Source organism: Scyliorhinus canicula, chromosome 3 (assembly GCF_902713615.1).
Source record: "Scyliorhinus canicula chromosome 3, sScyCan1.1, whole genome shotgun sequence".
In the NCBI taxonomy this organism is placed as follows: Eukaryota; Metazoa; Chordata; class Chondrichthyes; order Carcharhiniformes; family Scyliorhinidae; genus Scyliorhinus; species Scyliorhinus canicula.
The window spans coordinates 215,660,376-215,679,550 of NC_052148.1; the positions used below are offsets into that span (position 1 = coordinate 215,660,376).

The 19,175-nt window shown below is 50.2% G+C and overlaps 1 protein-coding gene across 3 annotated transcripts in view; it reads right to left on the minus strand.

Annotated features, from left to right (window-relative positions):
• Positions 1-6,311: 6,311 nt before the first annotated feature.
• htra3b (HtrA serine peptidase 3b) overlaps positions 6,312-19,175 on the minus strand; it is a 45,970-nt gene continuing 33,106 nt past the window's right edge. For all 3 annotated transcript variants that reach the window (XM_038792148.1, XM_038792150.1, XM_038792149.1), the window contains exon 9: positions 6,312-8,867. In XM_038792148.1, the coding sequence (XP_038648076.1) occupies positions 8,699-8,867 (169 nt within the window). In that variant the 3' untranslated portion in view covers positions 6,312-8,698. The remainder of the gene's footprint in view (positions 8,868-19,175) is intronic.

Below are 19,175 nucleotides of genomic sequence, written 5' to 3' on the forward strand. Positions count from 1 at the left end.
AACCCCATCTAACCTTTTTGGGGGGCACTAAGGGCAATTTAACATGGCCAGTACATCTAACCTGCACATCTTTGGCTGGGTTCTCATTGCATGATTGCTGGTTGGGTTGCTGAGGGGAGTCATCAACCAGGTGTAGAGCAGATAGTCCTGGCTGCCAAGAGGACATCCTCAAGTTTGACCTGGTAGCTGGAAGATTACTGGAATAACAGACAGGAGCAGAATTAAGGCATCATAATGGCTACCAAGGTAGTAGGTGTTCACCAGCATGATGCGGTGTGCGTGGTGATACAGGAACTGCACATAGTAAGTGATAACCTTTCTGGATTTGTTATATCTTGCTGTTGTGATGTGGCACCCACAAAACTTCATGTATTAAACGATTGCTGCCGACACCATGAAGAAACCCATTACCCAGGAAAAACCATGGGTGTCCTTCATCTGTCTAGTCAGGGAGAAGGCAATGAAATTCCCTCTCCATCACCTCAATGATATTGCAATGGATGGTTGTTAGATATTATCACCTGTTCCAACATGGATGGATCCTGATGCAAAGGAATTGAGAGCCACACCTTCATGGTCACTGGCAGTACCATCCTTGCCCTGCTCTGAGACTGCAAGTTCAGTCCCAAGACATGGCAGAATCCACTGGGCATCTACCTGAATCATAGATGCCAAGAACACTCCTTCTGGGTTAGGTGGCAGTGATAGAAGTGCTCCTGGACAATACTAGATGGACAAACCTCCTGATGAGAAGTTTGTCCAAACTCCTCCCATCGCCCCCACCACTCCAGCTCCTCCTCACTCTGGGAGCAGCTTGGCTTCTTATTTTCTGCCTCTGTCCCATCTCTGTCTGACACTGCAGCGGATGGGGGAGTGTAAGTACAGCATCCTGGACAGGAAGCAAGTGGTGTGCTCAAAGTCCTTGCAATGTAACCAACAGCACTGAGAGGACCCTTTGTGCTGCTGAACACATTTTCATCTATATGTGTTTAAGAGAGAGCATAAGCTGCAGCAGTGATTAGCACTGTTGCTTCATGGCATCAAGAACCCGGGTCTGATCCTGGTCCCAGGTCACTGTCCATGTGAAGTTTGCACATTTCCCCGTCTCTGCATGGGTTTTGCCCCCACAACCCAAGGATGTGCAGGGTAGGTGGATTGGCCACGCCAAATTGCCCCTTAATTGGAAAATGAAAAAAAAAAACAAATTTTAAATCAAAATGTTGCTTAACCAGAAGCAAGCAGGAGTCGACAAGCACATGTGTGAGTAGGGTATAGGGTAAGGGTATGGGCAGTAGAGTTTTCAATGAAAACAAGTTTATGAAGGGTAGAATGTGAGAGACTGCATTGAAAGAGTTGATACTTGAGTTAACAAAGGCATGGATGAGGGTTTCAGCAGCAGATATGCTGAGGCAGGGGCAGATTCAGGTGATGTTACAGATGTTGAGATGGGCTGTGTAGCCACCTGGGGTGGCCACGTGCCGATTACAAAATGGACACTTTGCAAAGAATGCAGGGAAAATGGACAATGTTGAGAAAGCAAGCAGGTGCAAGGTTTGTCTGTTGATTGGAGCTGTAGCTCCCAGACAAGACCGATACTGCAAAGCCATTACCATACTAATGAGCCATATCCGGGGACAAAAGAGAAACATTTAGGTAAACGATACTAAAGCAGACACCCCGGTACCAGAGGAGACTAGAACAAAGCAGGCCAACGGCCACCTAGGGCCCGCCCAGCAATCAGAGCAGCCACCCCTTTATTGGAGGAAATCGATACCGATGATCAGGATACGGTCCAATTAATTGGGACCAAGTTCAAGGCCCGCCCAAAATGCGCGAAGCCCCTTCGGGTATAAGAAGAAGCCCCCAAGAGAGAATCGCTCTCTTGGCCTTGGCTCTCAGCGAGGAGAGACCTGCCTAGCAGCTGCACCAGAACAAGTAAGTCCAAAGTCAACGCACGCTACGAGACAGACGCTCCGAGCTACTATTCCGTACCAGCTCGACACCAGCAGCCTCAGAACCGGACAACGGCCATTGTTCCTCTGACTGAGTGGGCGCCCAAAGCTAAGTATAGGCTTTAGTAGTGGTGATAGTTTAGTTGGTAGAGTTTGTGCATGAGTATAATTGATTGTGTGTGTAAATAAATGAGTATTGATTTCGAACTTACTAACTGGTGTATCGAGTCTTTGATCAGTATTCGGTTTTGAACCTTGTGGCGCTATCGAAAGATACCTGGCGACTATTGAGCAAACGTAATTAGAATTAAGGAAGGCGACCATATTAACCGCCATAAACAGAGCCAATTAAAGAAAGAACACAATGAGCAACAGCTGTCTCAGTCACGGTAGTATTGTGGATAGCACAATCGCTTCACAGCTCCAGGGTCCCAGGTTCGATTCCGGCTTGGGTCACTGCCGATGTGGAGTCTGCACATCCTCCCCGTTTGTGCGTGGGTTTCCTCTGGGTGCTCCGGTGTCCTCCCACCGTCCAACGATGTGCGGGTTAGGTGGATTGGCCATGCTAAATTGCCCTTAGTGTCCAAAATTGCCCTTAGTGTTGGGTGGGGTTACTGAGTTATGGGGATAGGGTGGAGGTGTTGACCTTGGGTAGGGGGTAGGGTGCTCTTTCCAAGAGCCGGTGCAGACTCGATGGGCCGAATGGCCTCCTTCTGCACTGTAAATTCTATGTTCTATATGCGGTCAGAAGCTCACTTCTGGGTCAAACATGAAACTAAGGTGGTAAACAGACTAGTTTAATCTCAGATGGAGTCAGTAGCTCAGGGACTTATATGATCACAGGCACTGAATACAGTAGGCATTATCTGAACTGCCAAGGGAGTTTGGGTGTGTGCAGGGAGTTCAATTCCCAAAAAGTGAAGTGAGGTTGGCAACTCAACATCTTCAGACCTTCTTCCAGGTTTTACCAGATGGGTTTGAAGGCGAGCAGGGAACCCCCATGAAGTTCCCAATGGCAATGAAGTTCTGTTTGAACCGATTCTCAGTCAGGGTCACTAAGGTAAGAAAACAGCAGAGTGTTTCTTCAATGAAACTGACAGGCTGGGAAGCCTTTGATCAGTAAAATGGAAGAGCTGCAACCATGGCCAGGTGAGAGGCCATTGCTTATAGCATTCCTTCTCAGAGAGTGCATTCAGTTCTTGATGGCCAACATTTTGTTCATTTTTTCATGCAATGTGAGCTCGTATTTATTGTCCATCCTTAAATGACCTTCAGAGTGAAGTGATGAATCATCTTACTGAACTACTGCATTCTATGTGGAGAATAGCACCTATTTTGCACTTCACATATTTGCATTGGAGACAGTTCTGAGAAGGTTCATCCGGTTGATTCTTGGGATGAAGTTGTTTTATAAGAAAAGGATGAACAGGTTAGGCCAGTGCTCATTGAAGGTTGGAAGAATGAAAGTGGATCTGCTGAAAATATAACATTCTGAGGGGTTTGACAAGGTACATGCTGAGATTGAAGTTTCCCCTAGTTTCATAATCTCGACATGGGGGCACAGTTTCAGAATATGGAGGTTCCCATTTAAGAAGATGAGAAGGAATTTCTTCTCCAAGAGGGTTGTTAATCTTTGGAATTCCCTACCTCAGACAGCATTATACACTGGATCATTAAATATATCAAAGATTGAGTTATCGAGATTTGTGGGTTGAGGGAGGCATACATAGATAATGGGGGAATAAACAGGAACATAAATTTGACTGGGGCCAAAGGCCTACTCCTGCTCCTATTTGTTATGTCTTTACGTTTATGTACTCATGCTGACTGATCTTCAGTGGTTCTTCCATACTGTCAGCCTTCACAATGGATTGGGAGCAGCTTATGCAGCTCTACCTTCCACCTCTGATGAGGAACGAGATGAACACCAACAGCAACTGGAGTAGGATGAACTCCAGCCTGCAGCACCAGCTGCCTTCTCTGCAGCCATGTGCCACTCTACAGGCCATAGGGTCCAGCGTTTAGCTTTGTAATATTCCTGTGAGGTGTCTTTGGAAGTTTCATTAGTTAAATGTGCGTTTATCAATATGAGTTGGTGTTGATGGTGATGTGTGAGCAGCAGCAATTTACAAGGCTCAGGTTTACACAGCAAGTTGTTTTTGACATCAGCAGCTTCTTGGATCAAGACCTCCCTCTCAGTAGACCAGGTGGGCATACATTGTTCACGGCATTTAAAATGCCTGCCACTGGATAGTCACCTCCAGCACTACCCCCCCCCCCCCCCCCCCCCTTCAGGTTCTCAGCCTCTCCCTGCAATTGGGTACTCCCTGGAGTACGCCACTCGGCCCCTCAAACTTGCTGCACCATTTGGTGCGTTCACGGCTGATCTGGCCACACCTCCACTTTCCTGTCTGTTCCCATCATCTTTACACCCTTGCTGATCAAACGTCTAACTCAGCCATGAATGTATTCAGTGACCCAGCCTCCACTGCTGGTGAAGAGGATTCTACAGACTCACAACCCTCTGGGAGAAAACAGTTTCCTCACCTTAATCTTAAGTGGGAGACTTTTTAAACTGTTTCTCCTGATTCTAGGCTCCCGCTCAAGAGGAAATATCCTCTCAGCATTCACCCTGCTAAGTATCCTCAGAACCGTACTTATTTCAATAAGATTGCCTCTCATTCTTCTAAATTTCAAAGGGTGTAGGCCCAACCTGCTCAGCAGAATGAGTGAAGCTTCAAGGTTGGCTAGTCTGAGGATAACGGTGCAGGAGAATTCTAAGGAAATCAGGTTGTCTTGGTTGGCATACTGATGCTCACCTTTCCTACCTCCCGAGACCTGTGGTGATATGCATCACTGTAGATACACAAGGGGTTAATGTAAGTACACGTAGACTAGCTAGACACTAGAGGGAGCACCAGAGACATGACACACACTCAACCAATAGGTCAGTAAGATAGGACATGACCAATGGGCATTCACGATACACACAGAGGTGACACTACCACAGGGGGGCATTACACCAACCCATATGTAAAGGACACAACACACATGATCTTCCTCTTTCCAGTGGAGACACTCAGTGAGTACAGACACAGGGTTGATTCAACATCACACCCACCACGTGGATTGTAGCAGAGTGGTCTGTCAGTCTGAGTAGCTATAGAAGGCTTAACAGTAGAGGCGAATCCGAGTGTGAGAATTGTAAATAGTTTAATAAACGTGTTGAAGTTATCTCCATGTCTAAACATTCCTTTGTCAGAGTGAACATCAAGGAAGCAGCTTATGCTACACCAAGAGCATAACAAGACATGTTTTTTTTTTAACTTCGCCATGTTTATTAAACTATTTACAATTCTCCTACCCAGATTTGCCTCTACTGCTAATCCTTCTATAGCTACTCAGACTGCCAAACCAGTCTGCTACAATCCACATGGTGGGTATGATGTTAAATCAACCCTGTGTCTGTACTATCTCCACTGGAAAGAGGAGGATCATGTGTGCTGTGTCCTTTATATATGGGTTGGTGTAATGCCCCCCTGTGGTAGTGTCACCTCTGTGTGTATCGTGAATGCCCATTGGTCGTGTCCTATCTTACTGACCTGTTGGTTGAGTGTCTGTGTGTCATGTCTCTGGTGCTCCCTCTAGTGTCTAGCTAGTCTACGTGTACTTACATTAACCCCTTGTGTATTTACAGTGATGCATATCACCACAAGACCCTGGATCCTCTTGCTGCATAGTCTCCAGGTTGGAGGGAATGATATTCCTGCTGCTCACATCCTCAGCCTCTTTCATCTATGCCTGCTGGGTTTGAGGTTTTCTTCTCTTCCTCCTGTGCATGGCAAATGGCACCTCATTTCAGTCTCTCAGATCCTGCTGCAGAAAGCTCGAGTTTAAGACACAGAAAGGCCGCCTTCCCACATTTCCTCTCCATTCCTATAGTTGTTGCAGCCTCAGGATCTCTGTGCAGTAGAACTTTCTGACCCATTCCAGTATCCCTTTGACTATAAATCCCTTGACGCATTTGGCATGTCGTCCTGTCTTCCCTTTCAGATTGGACAGGGCGCTCAGTAATGGGATACTGGGGCCCAGTTAAAGAACATCAGCAAAGCCTGCTTCGTTGACAGATGAGCTCCCGGTCAGCTATGTGCCTCCTCACTGCCTGTGGGTCGGTGGCATTGAAATTCTATTTGATAACTTTAGTCTTCTCATTAGCTATTTGGAAGAAATGTCTGTTAATTCAGTACCAGATGTAATGATAGCGGAAGAGTCTAGGGAAGTGGTTGTAAGGTAGAGCAGTATAGAGCTAAATTTGATGGCCGAAGTAGCGCTTTATGGATAATGATTTCACAATACAGCGTTAATCATGTGGCAGTTTAATGGCCCAAAGTGTGTTACTTCAGAACAACATAAACCTGTCATGTTATCTGATTACAGCATATCATCACTTCAGAAAGTATACCTGCACTATTCATCATAGCATTTCTATTGTTACTCTAAACTTCTATTGTTTATGAATGGCTAGATTCTTTACATGCTTTCTCCAAATTACATTCTTTTTTGTACAAAATTGTCTCTGTGAAAAGGTTTGTTGGCATGTTCAATATAAAATACTGTATATTTATCATTTTAAAGGACATTCAACAAAATGTATTTTCCAAATCTATGATTTGCCTGAGGAAGTTTAACCCTTTGCAGCCTGCATGAGTTTAGTGCGCCACTAGCATTCCAAAATTAATAAAACAGATTTCTAATGCCATAATGGTTCGGTGCAGCGCTCGGCGTTTGCAGAGATAGGCCTGGAATCCAGGTGGAGTCAATATGCGTGAGCCGTAAAGAAGGCAGCATACCCAGCATGTCCAGGGTAAGAATGGCCCAGCCCTTTATTGCCATAATTGTTCCCAGAAAGTCCCAATCAAACCCAACCAGGCAAGAGTGGGCATTTGGCAGCAGGAGACCACAACCCCTGGACAATGGTTCAGTCGGTGAAGTGGGTGGTTCAGTCGGTGAAGTGGGTGGCGGTGAAGGGAGGGGAGGGGGTGCTTTGTTTGGAGACTTAGTGTCCCTTCGTTCTCTTCTGGCAGGTACGCTTGAGGGGGTGGCAATGTTCAGGTGTTCAGCTAAGCTTGTCGGTCATGTCCTGATGATGTTATAGGGATTAGTCTGCATATGTACAGATGGACCCCACTGCCATTCAGTGAATATTCTCTTCAGAGGAACAAGTTAAGATCAGGAAGTTAGCGGATTAATGCCTGCTCTCATTTTAAAGGCGCTCTATCCCTACCTACCTAATTTTAGTGGTGGACGAAGAGCAGGCCTGAGGCATTACAATGTGCGCCAACATGAAAATCTGGATATTTTTACTGCACTGGGTAACATTGGTTCGCTCTGCACATTCAACTTACAGGGTGTATTTAGGGAAAAAGTAGGGAGGTTGGCTGAATTGAGGTTGGATCAGGACAAAGAACCTGAATAAAATGGTTTGTCTTCATTTCACACTGCAGTCAGCCAGATTGAGAGGCTCTAAGAGCAAAATAAGTGTGGATGTTATAAATCTGACATATAAACAGAAAAGGCTGGAAATACTCAGCAGGTCTGGCAGTATCTGCACAGAGAGAAACAGATTGAGTTTTCATCTGAACTTCTGATGATGGGTCACTGACCTGCAATACTGGGCCAGGGATTTTCTGACCCACTGTGGTGCGACCCGCCACTGGGGATGCAGCAGTCGAACCAAAAGTCTTTCGACGGAACCGGACGACCCTGGCAGTGGGCGTGGCTGGAAAAGTCCCACCCATTAACACTGAATCGTGCTTCCAGATCTGTTGGATATTTCCACATTAAGAGGCTGGCTGCCAAGAAGATAGAGCTTTCAGGCTGTAGTCACAGGTGGTAAGAGTGATATCGTGGGTTCTGAGGTTGGGCTGGATGGAGTTGTAGAGTGGATGCCTGAGGGATTGGAAGCTGGAGTGGGATTGGTGGGTGGGGGATTGGAGGGTGGGGAACAGTGGGTCAAAGGCCTCATGGGGGAAGGTTGGTTGGAGAGATCAGAAGTGTTGTGCATGAGGATTTAGCGAGATAGATATGCTGGATCTTGCAGCTGCGGGTAAAGGCACTTACCACCTGGATTCAGTGTTCCTCGCTCTCCTTGAGCTGCCGGGTTTCCCAAGGCCCAGGAAATCCAACCGTTCAGAGTTAAATCTGAAACCATGGATCGACATGGGCTGCTAGCTTCATTATAATATTTAAATTGCTAATCCTCCTCCTGGCAGCGAGGTGTTCCCCAACCCCTCCTCCACAAACCTCACCTCGCCCCATTAAAACTGGAAGTGGACAAGTGGGAGCTGAAAGTCGTATCCTGAACCCTTTAACCTCCCGCTTCATCCAATCCAGCCCAACCTTCAGGGTTAAAAGTCCCCTCATGCCTCTCAAAACTCAAACGCATGCAAAAGATGTACACCCACCAACATGGCAGAGGATAATAGTATTTATCAGTTGTAAGTGCTAAGCATTTCAACATGGGTAGTGGGGTGGTGTGGTGGGGAGGTGGCATTTAACCATCCGCTGGCAAGCTTAGCAGGATGTAATCTGGAGAGGTGGCAATGCCCGAAGGTGACTAGCAGCATTGTAAACAACTGTCTTACTCCACTTTGCCATCTGTTCCAGCAGCTTGATTGGTCCTTAATAGAGAAAACAGCAACGGGGAATATTCCAGGCTGGAAAGGGTTAATTATGCTGGCTGCGTTTCAATCACTAATGAGATTGGGTTCGATATTAAAAAGTATGTCATCGTTTCCTCGACGAACTTCGAGGAGCAGAGGGAACTCATTCTTCACGGCTTCCTGCAAATCATTTGTCGTCTTCAGGGGGACTCCATTCACTTTGACAATGACATCCCCATCCTGGATTCCACCCCTGGAGATAAAGGAAATGGATATACATCAAAATGGGACAACAAGCTGATGTTAAAATAATTACTTCAACAGGTAGAAAAGGTTTCACTGTGTAAAGTATTCACTAAACACGAGCAGTGAGTGGTGCCCCTCATGCCGACGGCATCTTCCGCTCCTGCCGAAGTTAATGGACTTTTGAACTTCTCGCCGCATTTTCCGGCCCCTATGACGAGGCTGTAGAATTCGCCCTGGGGGGTTACTGTTTAAAAATAAGGGGCTCATCCATTTAATGCAGACATGAGGAGAAATCCGTTTCCCTCAGAGGGTTGTGAGTCTCTGGAACTCTCTTCCTCGAAAGAGGGTGGAGACAGAATCTTTTGAATATTTTTAAAGCAGAGCTAGATAGATTCTTGAAAATGAAATGAAATGAAAATCGCTTATTGTCACGAGTAGGCTTCAAATGAAGTTACTGTGAAAAGCCCCTAGTCGCCACATTCCGGCGCCTGTTCGGGGAGGCTGTTACGGGAATTGAACCGTGCTGCTGGCTTGCCTTGGTCTGCTTTCAAAGCCAGCGATTAGCCCTGTGAGCTAAACAGCCCCTCTTGATGAGCAAGGGGGTGAAAGGCTATTGGGGGTAGGCAGGAATGTAGGGCCGAGGTTAAATCAAATCAGCCATGATTTTATTGAATGGTGGAGCAGGCTTGATGGGGCGTGTGGCCTACTCCTGCTCCTAATCCCTATATTAAAGTATTTTTCTCCCAGTTTAAACAGGGCTGGAGTTCCAACTGGTTCAGTGGGCAGTAGGGGTTCCTTTGGTGTCTGTTGCTGCAATTCTGTGACAATTAGGAGGCCTCCAGAATCAGAGGTGCACCCAAAAGAACAAACAGACTCCATGGCCTTGATTTTAACACCACCCACCCAGACAGGTTGGGGGTTAATATATTGGGATTGTTATGGTGGCCATGAAGGACACAGGGGATCATCAATAGAACTGCCCATGGGCGTTGTGTTGTATAAACCTTCCTACTGAGCGGGAGGGAGCTTGCCGAATGGGAAACGAGCAACATGAGTTTAAAGCGCGCTGCTTCAATCTGGGCGAATATTCTGTAGGCCCATGAGCTTGGACTTGTGCGCTTTATGCCGTGGCTGCGGCATTTTCCGTTCTGTAAATCAAAGGGAATGGTGCCGGAAGACTGGCCTTGGCCAGTTTATTTCTGGGAATGAGGAACCTGACCCAATTTCTGCCTGGTTAAAATTTAAACAAACACAAATCAGCCTATCCCAAAAGAAGCATAGCCTTGTTAATATTCAAAATTCAATAGTAGACAGAAATCAGGTCCACACTGTGGGATTCCCAGCTGTACATCTGGCATACACTCGATGTATGGCCACCTTCTGTGCCGTAATGACTCACTGACATCCGAAGCAAGAGGCATTGACGGGCAAATGTAAGCGCTGAACACCTACTCATTTTATCATTCATAATGGTGCATGAGAAGCAGGAGTGCTCCTCACAAGCCTCACAGGAAGCCTTTGGCCTTGCCCATCTTCGATCGATACAATATCCTAGCTTCCACCATACTTCCATTGGTGGCCCTAAGCCTTTAGCCCCTACTAACAGCTGGGAAATATTCTCACTCCTCCCAGCTGTGTCCTCCTGCCATTCAATTGTCCTCATTCCTACCAACCCTGCTCTCCACATGGCCAGTTGTCAAATGGGAGCCTAAGATTATTTAAATGAGGCCCTACCAATCAAAGCCTCCATGCCCCAGACCTTCAGACCTTTACCCCACATTATGACCGTTCTTCGCTGACTCACTGGTTTAGCTCACTCGGCTAAATCGCTGGCTTTTAAAGCAGACCAAGCAGGCCAGCAGCACGGTTCGATTCCCGTACCAGCCTCCCTGGACAGGCGCCGGAATGTGGCAACTAGGGGCTTTTCACAGTAACTTAATTGAAGCCTACTCGTGACAATAAGTGATTTTCATTTCATTTCATTAATATTGGATGTGATGATATGATCTGCATACTCGTCTGCCATTGGGCCAGAACGTCGGCTTACCATTGGCCCTGGTCGGTCATGTGCCTCTTGACCGATTGGCCGAGAGGCTGAGTTAACCACGCCTCTATCAACGAGGTATAAATGCTCAGAAGCCTGACGATCGTCCCTTTCCACTGTAGATGATCGCCAGGCTGTGTTCTAGTTAATTAAAGCCTGACATTGGTAAATCACTCGCCTCGCGTGCAATCGATGGTGCATCAATTTAATTAACTACAACTTTGAAGATGGAGTTCCGCATCAAGCCCGAATGCCTCCGCATCAGCCCGCAAACTCCGAACTCTACAGAACTTTTCAAACTCTGGCTGACTTGCCTCGAAGGGTTCCTGGCATCTACAACCACCCCCCCCCCCACCGGGGCACAGAAGCTGCACGTCCTCCACTCCAGCGTGGGTATTGCCGCTTACTCAATAATCGAAGACGAAACAGATTATGATGACGCTATACGGAAGCTAAAAGGACAATTCCTCAAACCGATCAACAGGGTATTCGCTCGACATCTGTTGGCCACCAGAAAGCAGGTCCCCGGTGAGTCTCTAGACCAATACGCCCGGGCCCTCTGTGCCCTGGGGAGAGGTTGCGCCTGTGAAGCGGTGTCCGCTACAGAGCACATGGAGCTACTCGTCAGAGACGCTTACGTGGCTGGGATGCTGTCTCCCGTGATCCGCCAGCGGATGCTGGAAAGAGACAAACTCAGTTTAACGGAGACACTGACTCTCTCCGCCTCCCTGGAGGTCGCAGATCTAAGCGCTCGCACCTATGACCCTGGCCAGGCCGCCTCCTGGCACGCTTCCCACCAGCTACCCACCGCTCCCGGCCTCCCTCAGGCTTGTGCCGCGGGGCGCCCCGATAAATCCGCGGGGCCCCGCTGCTACTTTTGTGGGTACGCTAAGCACCCTCGCTCGCGCTGCCCAGCCCGCTCCGCCCTCTGTAAGAGCTGCGGGAAGAAGGGCCACTACTCCACGGTCTGCCAGGCCAAATCGCTGGCTGCAGCGCTTCTGGAAGCTGCACAGCACTCTCCCCCCCTCCCCCAGGCCTCTGCAAACGGCCTGTGTGCCTCCCTCTCTCCCCCAGGGCCGCCCCAACCGCTCCCGACTCGCGCCCCGCCGGCTGACATGCGCACCTCCCCGGCCCCTCCAGGCCTCTGCCTGCCCGCCGCGCACGTTTCTCCCCCCCGCCCCCGGGCCCTGGCGCCCGACCGGCTCGCCTCTCCGGGCCTCCCTGGTCCCTGCCTGCCCGCAGCGGCCCTGCTTCCCTCGCTCCCGGACCCCGGCTCCCCCCACCCCCGGGCCCCGGCGCCCGACCGGCTCGCCTCTCCGGGCCTCCCTGGTCCCTGCCTGCCCGCAGCGGCCCTGCTTCCCTCGCTCCCGGACCCCGGCTCCCCCCACCCCCGGGCCCCGGCGCCCGACCGGCTCGCCTCTCCGGGCCCCCCGGTCCCTGCCTGCCCGCAGCGCGACTCGGCTCCCCCCCGCCCCCGGCCCCCCGCACCCGGCCCGCGCGCCTTACCTCCGCCCACAGCTGATGCACCTAGCCGGCGTCCTGGAGCCGGCTTCCGCATCCCCACAGCTGATGCACCTAGCCGGCGTCCTGGAGCCGGCTTCCGCATCCCCACAGCTGATGCACCTAGCCGGCGTCCTGGAGCCGGCTTCCGCATCCCCACAGCTGATGCACCTAGCCGGCGTCCTGGAGCCGGCTTGTGCATCCCCGCAGCTGATGCCGGTCACTCACCTCTTGGAGCCGGCCTGCGCGCCTCTCCGCTCACAGCGCCGGCAACGCTAGCTCCGCCTCCAGCGGCCACGAGGGCTTCCTGGGCGCCGCCATCTTGGGGTGCCGACCCCACGTGCGGGTCCTGGGCGCCGCCATCTTGGGGAACAGACCTCACCTGGGGATCCTGGCCACCGGCTTCCACATCTGCCACGCAAGGTCCCTCCAGCATGGAATCGGACAGCGACGACGGATTTTCTCCACGGCTCGCGGCCGTTCAACTCGACCAGTCTCATCCACGCACGCTCGCCAAAACGACTACGCTGATCCACCTCAACGGCCACAAGACGGACTGCCTGCTGGACTCCGGGAGCACGGAAAGCTTCGTTCACCCTGACACGGTAAGACGCTGCGCGCTCCCTGTCCATCCCGTAACACGCAAAATCGGTTTAGCCTCAGCTTCGCACTCCGTCCGCATCACCGGGTGCTGCATCGCGGACCTCACGGTCCAAGGGAAGGTTTTTAAAAATTATAAATTCCTTGTCCTCCCTGACCTTTGCGCACCGGCACTCCTAGGACTGGACTTCCAGTGCAACCTGCAGAGCTTGACTTTTCAATTCGGCGGCCCTATATCCCCCCTCACTGTCTGCAGCCTCGCGTCCCTCAAAGTAGACCCTCCCTCCCTGTTTGCTAACCTCACCCCCGATTGCAAACCCGTCGCCACACGGAGCAGACGGTACAGCGCCCAGGACCGATCCTTCATCAGGTCCGAGGTCCAGAGGTTGCTGACGGAAGGGGTCATCGAGGCCAGCAACAGTCCCTGGCGAGCCCAAGTGCTGGTGGTCCGGACGGGGGAGAAAAACCGGATGGTCATCGATTATAGCCAAAGCATCAATCGGTTTACGCAACTGGACGCGTATCCTCTCCCCCGTATCTCTACCATGGTAAACGAGATCGCGAGATACAAGGTCTTCTCAACTGTGGACCTTAAGTCCGCTTACCACCAGCTCCCCATCCGCGCGAGTGACCGACTGTACACCGCGTTCGAGGCTGACGGGCGCCTCTACCACTTCCTTAGGGTTCCGTTTGGCGTCTCGGTCTTCCAAAGGGAGATGGACCGAATGGTCGACAAGTACGGATTACAGGCTACCTTCCCGTACCTTGATAATGTCACCATCTGCGGCCACGACCAGCAGGACCATGACGCCAACCTCCAGAAATTCCTCCAAACCGCAAAACTCCTTAACCTCACGTACAATAAGGATAAATGCGTGTTCAGCACCGACCGCCTAGCCATCCTCGGCTACGTAGTGCGTAACGGAGTGATAGGCCCCGATCCCGAACGCATGCGCCCCCTGATGGAACTCCCTCTCCCCAATACCCCCAAATCTCTCAAACGCTGCCTGGGGTTTTTCGCATACTACGCCCAATGGGTTCCCAACTACGCGGACAAGGCCCGTCCCCTCATGCAAACCACGACCTTCCCACCGTCGACGGAGGCCTGTCAGGCCTTTAGCCGCATCAAAGCGGACATCGCAAAGGCTACGATGCGCGCCATCGACGAGGCCCTCCCCTTCCAGGTCGAGAGCGACGCATCTGAAGTAGCTCTGGCGGCCACCCTGAACCAAGCGGGCAGACCCGTGGCCTTCTTCTCCAGAACCCTCCAGGCTTCCGAACTCCGCCACCCCGCTGTGGAAAAGGAAGCCCAGGCCATAGTCGAAGCCGTGCGACATTGGAGGCACTATTTGGCCGGCAGGAGGTTTACCCTCCTCACAGACCAACGGTCAGTAGCCTTCATGTTTGATAATGCACAAAGGGGCAAGATCAAAAATGACAAGATTTTACGGTGGCGGATCGAGTTGTCCACGTACAACTATGATATCTTGTATCGTCCTGGGAAGCTCAATGAGCCTCCTGATGCCCTGTCCCGCGGTACCTGCGCCAGCGCGCAGATAGACCGCCTCCGCTCCCTCCACGCGGACCTCTGCCATCCAGGGGTGACCCGCCTATACCACTTCATTAAGGCCCGCAACCTGCCCTACTCTATCGAGGAAGTCAGGACAGTAACCCGTGACTGCCACATCTGCGCCGAGTGCAAACCGCACTTCTACCGCCCCGAGCACGCACACCTGATCAAAGCATCCCGCCCCTTTGAACGTCTCAGCATTGACTTCAAGGGGCCCCTTCCCTCTAACAACCGCAACATTTACTTCCTGGCGGTTGTCGACGAACACTCCCGCTTCCCCTTTGCCATTCCCTGTCCCGACATGACCACATCAACCGTCATTAAGGCCCTACTCTCCATCTTCTCGCTGTTTGGCTACCCCGAGTACATTCACAGCGACCGGGGGTCCTCATTTATGAGTGACGAGCTGCGTCAATTCCTGCTCGACAGGGGCATCGCCTCTAGCAGGACGACCAGCTATAACCCTCGGGGTAACGGACAGGTCGAGCGGGAGAATGGTACCATCTGGAAGACCATACTACTGCCCTCCGGTCTAGAAATCTCCCTATTTCCCGATGGCAAGAGGTGCTCCCCGATGCGCTGCACTCTATCCGCTCACTGCTCTGTACTGCTACTAATCAGACACCTCATGAACGTCTTGTTTTCCCCAGGAAGTTGTCCTCCGGATCCCCTCTCCCGACGTGGCTGGTCACCCCCGGGCCCATCTTGCTCCGGAAGCATGTGCGGGTGCACAAGTCCGACCCGTTGTTGGAACAAGTCCAGTTACTCCACGCTAACCCGCAGTACGCGTATGTGGAGTACCCCGACGGTCGGCAGGACACGGTCTCCCTCCGGGACCTGGCACCCGCCGGCGTGCAGCCCCCCCCCACCACAGACCCCCCCTCCCCTTTTTCACCCCAGCACCCCACTCAGCTTCCCCATCCCTCATCCATGGCGTCTCCGCGGCCAGCTCAGGTGACGGAGACTACTCCAGGTTTATCGCTCCCGGACTCCAGGACATCTGCAGGACCATCAGCCGATCCGACGACACCTCCTCCACTACGGCGCTCGGCCAGGACGTCAAGGACCACCAAACGACTGATCGAATCCTTCTAGAGTTCTACGGTCCCATGGACTTCCTTTTGTAAATATTGTTATGTCTGGGCCAGTGGCAAGCCCCCAAATTCGACAAGGGTACGGAGAGAAAATTATTCTCCTGACGGCTACTCATATCATCAGTTCTTCCCCCCCCCCCCACCCCGGGTCTCGTTCACACACCCCCCCCCCCCCCGCCTTCCTTCTCCGTAAGGGGTGAATGTGATGATATGATCTGCATACTCGTCTGCCATTGGGCCAGAACGTCGGCTTACCATTGGCCCTGGTCGGTCATGTGCCTCTCGACCGATTGGCCGAGAGGCTGAGTTAACCACGCCTCTATCAACGAGGTATAAATGCTCAGAAGCCTGACGATCGTCCCTTTCCACTGTAGACGATCGCCAGGCTGTGTTCTAGTTAATTAAAGCCTGACATTGGTAAATCACTCGCCTCACGTGCAATCGATGGTGCATCATTGGATCCATTAAATTTTTTAAATGATTTGCTTGCAATGGCTCAAGTCTTCACTGTAAATCCAGCATTGAGGATTGGAATACATGACAGGTGGATTACTGGAATTTATTCTTCCTGAGACTTCAAGGTGTACGTTGAGTCTGAAACTCAATCTCCGCTATCGGCAGGCTTTGAGGCAGCGTAGGCGGGGCGGGGTCGGGAGCGCAAAATGGAAGGGATGTGCTTCCTGCCTTCGTGATTTTTCGCTGCCCGCCATTGTCCCAGCTGGCCATTTAAGGGCCTTTTACACCCAGCCTCAATTTTTAGAGTGCAGGGAAAGCATTGGGCGGGAGAAGGAGTGGGGAGAGGGCTGGGTGTGGCGTCTCTATCAAAAGCCTCCTAACTTGGGGCACCCCACCCCTCCCTCCCCTTCCTTAAGATCTGGCAGCCACTGAACCTCCTTCCCTCTCCAGCCACTACCCCAAATCTCAATCACCCACTTTCCAATTGCCGAAATCTTACTAACCTTCCCCACCCTTACCTTTCCATTCATGCACTTCCATTTGCTGCAAGGACTAGAAAGCTGCCAGCTGCCAATCAGTTTAGCTGCCAGCCAATCAGATTGGCTGACAGCTCCCGGCCAATCAGATTGGCTGACAGCTTCCAGTCAGTCAAATTAGCTGACAGCTTCCAGCCAATCATATTGGTTGACAGGTCTCTAAGCGGGGCTTCCTCCCATATGATGAGTGCAAGTCCTGTCTGCAGCCAATTGACACTCATTGGAGAGCGAAATGGCCACAAGGCAGACAGAGCCTTTGGATGGCGTGTTATAGGGCCAATCAACTGATTAGAAGAACTGAAACTAATCAAGGAGTAAATCAAAGGGGGCCACTGCGACAAAGAACAACCGGAGCGCAGCTCAAAAAGGAACAAAGAGGAACAGAAACTTAAAACCATCAAACCAAAATGCAAAAATTGGGGTCAATAAATCAATCCAACCCCTGCGGTGCCCACCGAGCACGGAAGGCCTCGATTGTGCCCGTGGAAGGCAGGGAGGGAAACACTGCCACCAGAGATGACCTGAACTTGAGCAATCTCCTTCTTTCACTTATTGATATGATTAGTCTACAAAGTACCTATAATAATTAACGCCGCATTTGTCATTCTCATCCAGTTGAAGAATCTGTTTACAAAACTGATTCGCTACTGGGTTTAAACACTGGATGTAGATTGATTAACGGTACAATCAATTTTGTAGCTTCAATATATATCTATCACTAATTAAAGAAGCAGCATTAATCTAATTTACACTTGTAGAAGTCCAAAAGATTCTTCCATCTAAGATTCGGGAAATATGATCCCGAATAAAAGGCTGGAAAAAAAAATGTGTGCGCAACTTGACCTTAACGCTAACATGAATAGTGCACTGCATTTCTTGGCCAAATCTTCCTTGGAATGGTAATCATAGTAAGGTTGTCACTCAGCTCCTTTTTACTTACCCAAGATTGGAGCTGTACATTTCGTGTTCAGACTTCCAACCTGGGCCTGCTGAGAAATGTGCAGCGTGGCTGCTCCTGGAGTTCCTTTCAGCACAATTGAAGCCACTCCCCTTTTTACAGCACTAGCTGCCATAAACCAGCAAGCTTAAAGGACCCAGCCACTTTTACAAGAGAGTAGATAAGTGTGCAAGGTAAGAGGTAGGATGGATTCAGGTGGTCGGGGCAGGGTATGTCAGGTAGTCGGGGGAAATACAGGGGTTCTTTCGGCAGTGGCAGCCCTTTCTCGATTTCCTGGCGAAGGGGTAGAGAGTGGTCGGTTCTGCAGCAACCCGGGGGGGGGGGGGGGGGGGGGGGGGGCTTGGTGATGGTTGGGGGGTGTGTTTTTGCAGCGGTGGGTTTGTTATGTTATTTTCTTCTTGTATTGCTATTTGTTATTATTTATTTTGGGGGGTAGAGTTCTTTTCTTGTTTTGTTTTGGCGTGGAAACACACCTTGTTTGTTTTAAATTGCGGGGAGAAAATTTGTTATTGTTATTAAAAAACTTGAATAAAAATTTTTTTTTTTTAAAAAGGTAGTCGGGGGAAAGGAGGGGTGGGTCAAGACATAGATATTAATGAGTTAGAAGTGGTTTTACTTCTAATTTTTCCTGGGTAACTATTCTGCTAAGAGAAAGAGGGAACTATCCAAAGTCTCCAATTTAAGTTGGAGTATTGGATGTTTCCAGCGCAAGGTAATTGTCCATCTGAAGTTCAAACTTCCTGGATAATTCCCACGCAGTCCTTGCGTGGGGACTTCAGTGCATCTTCTAGGGTACCTCTGGGTAGATCTGAGCCCTTATTTCAGGTTAACTTGTTGTCAGAAACCACATGATAGCAACTCCCTCTCGCCTCGTCCCATCAACCAAGATGATTGATGTTTTGTGAGTTTCGGCTCCTGGTTATTTCAATGTCCATGACATTCTCCATTTTCTGTGCAAACTTTCAGGCATTCAGTGCATTCTTCAAATTCCACATGGTAGTGCACATCGAGCATCCATCAGCTATTCGCTGCTTTAACAACTTCTCACTGCTGTGTATTTTTCCTCTCCTATACGCTAAGATGTCAGGCATCACCTTAGCTGCTGTGTGTAAGCTGGAAAAGATAATGTTGTCCCTCGCCTCCAAATGGCTATCTCACGTTCATGTTACTAAATCAAAAGTCAAATTCTGCAGCTTGGCACTGGGGAAGATATTAAGCTTGCTGTCAAAGTGAAAACAAGGCACCATCAATTTTACAGCTGGGTAGAAAATTGGAAGTCTGGGAATGTACACCATCCATAGGCATACCTCCAACAGAGGAGAATAAATCAGACTGCATCTGCAGGTATAGGACCAAATTCCTGAATGCATTTTACCAGCAAGGAGCTTTGTCCAGTCATAACATATATTAGGGAATTAAAGGTGCACTATTTCCTGGCATTCCATAGAACTTTTAACCAAAAAAACAGGACTTTCAATCCGACTGGCACTTATGTTCCATACATGTGTCTTCCCAACCTTCATCTAAACTATCAGCATACCTTTCTATTCTGTTCTC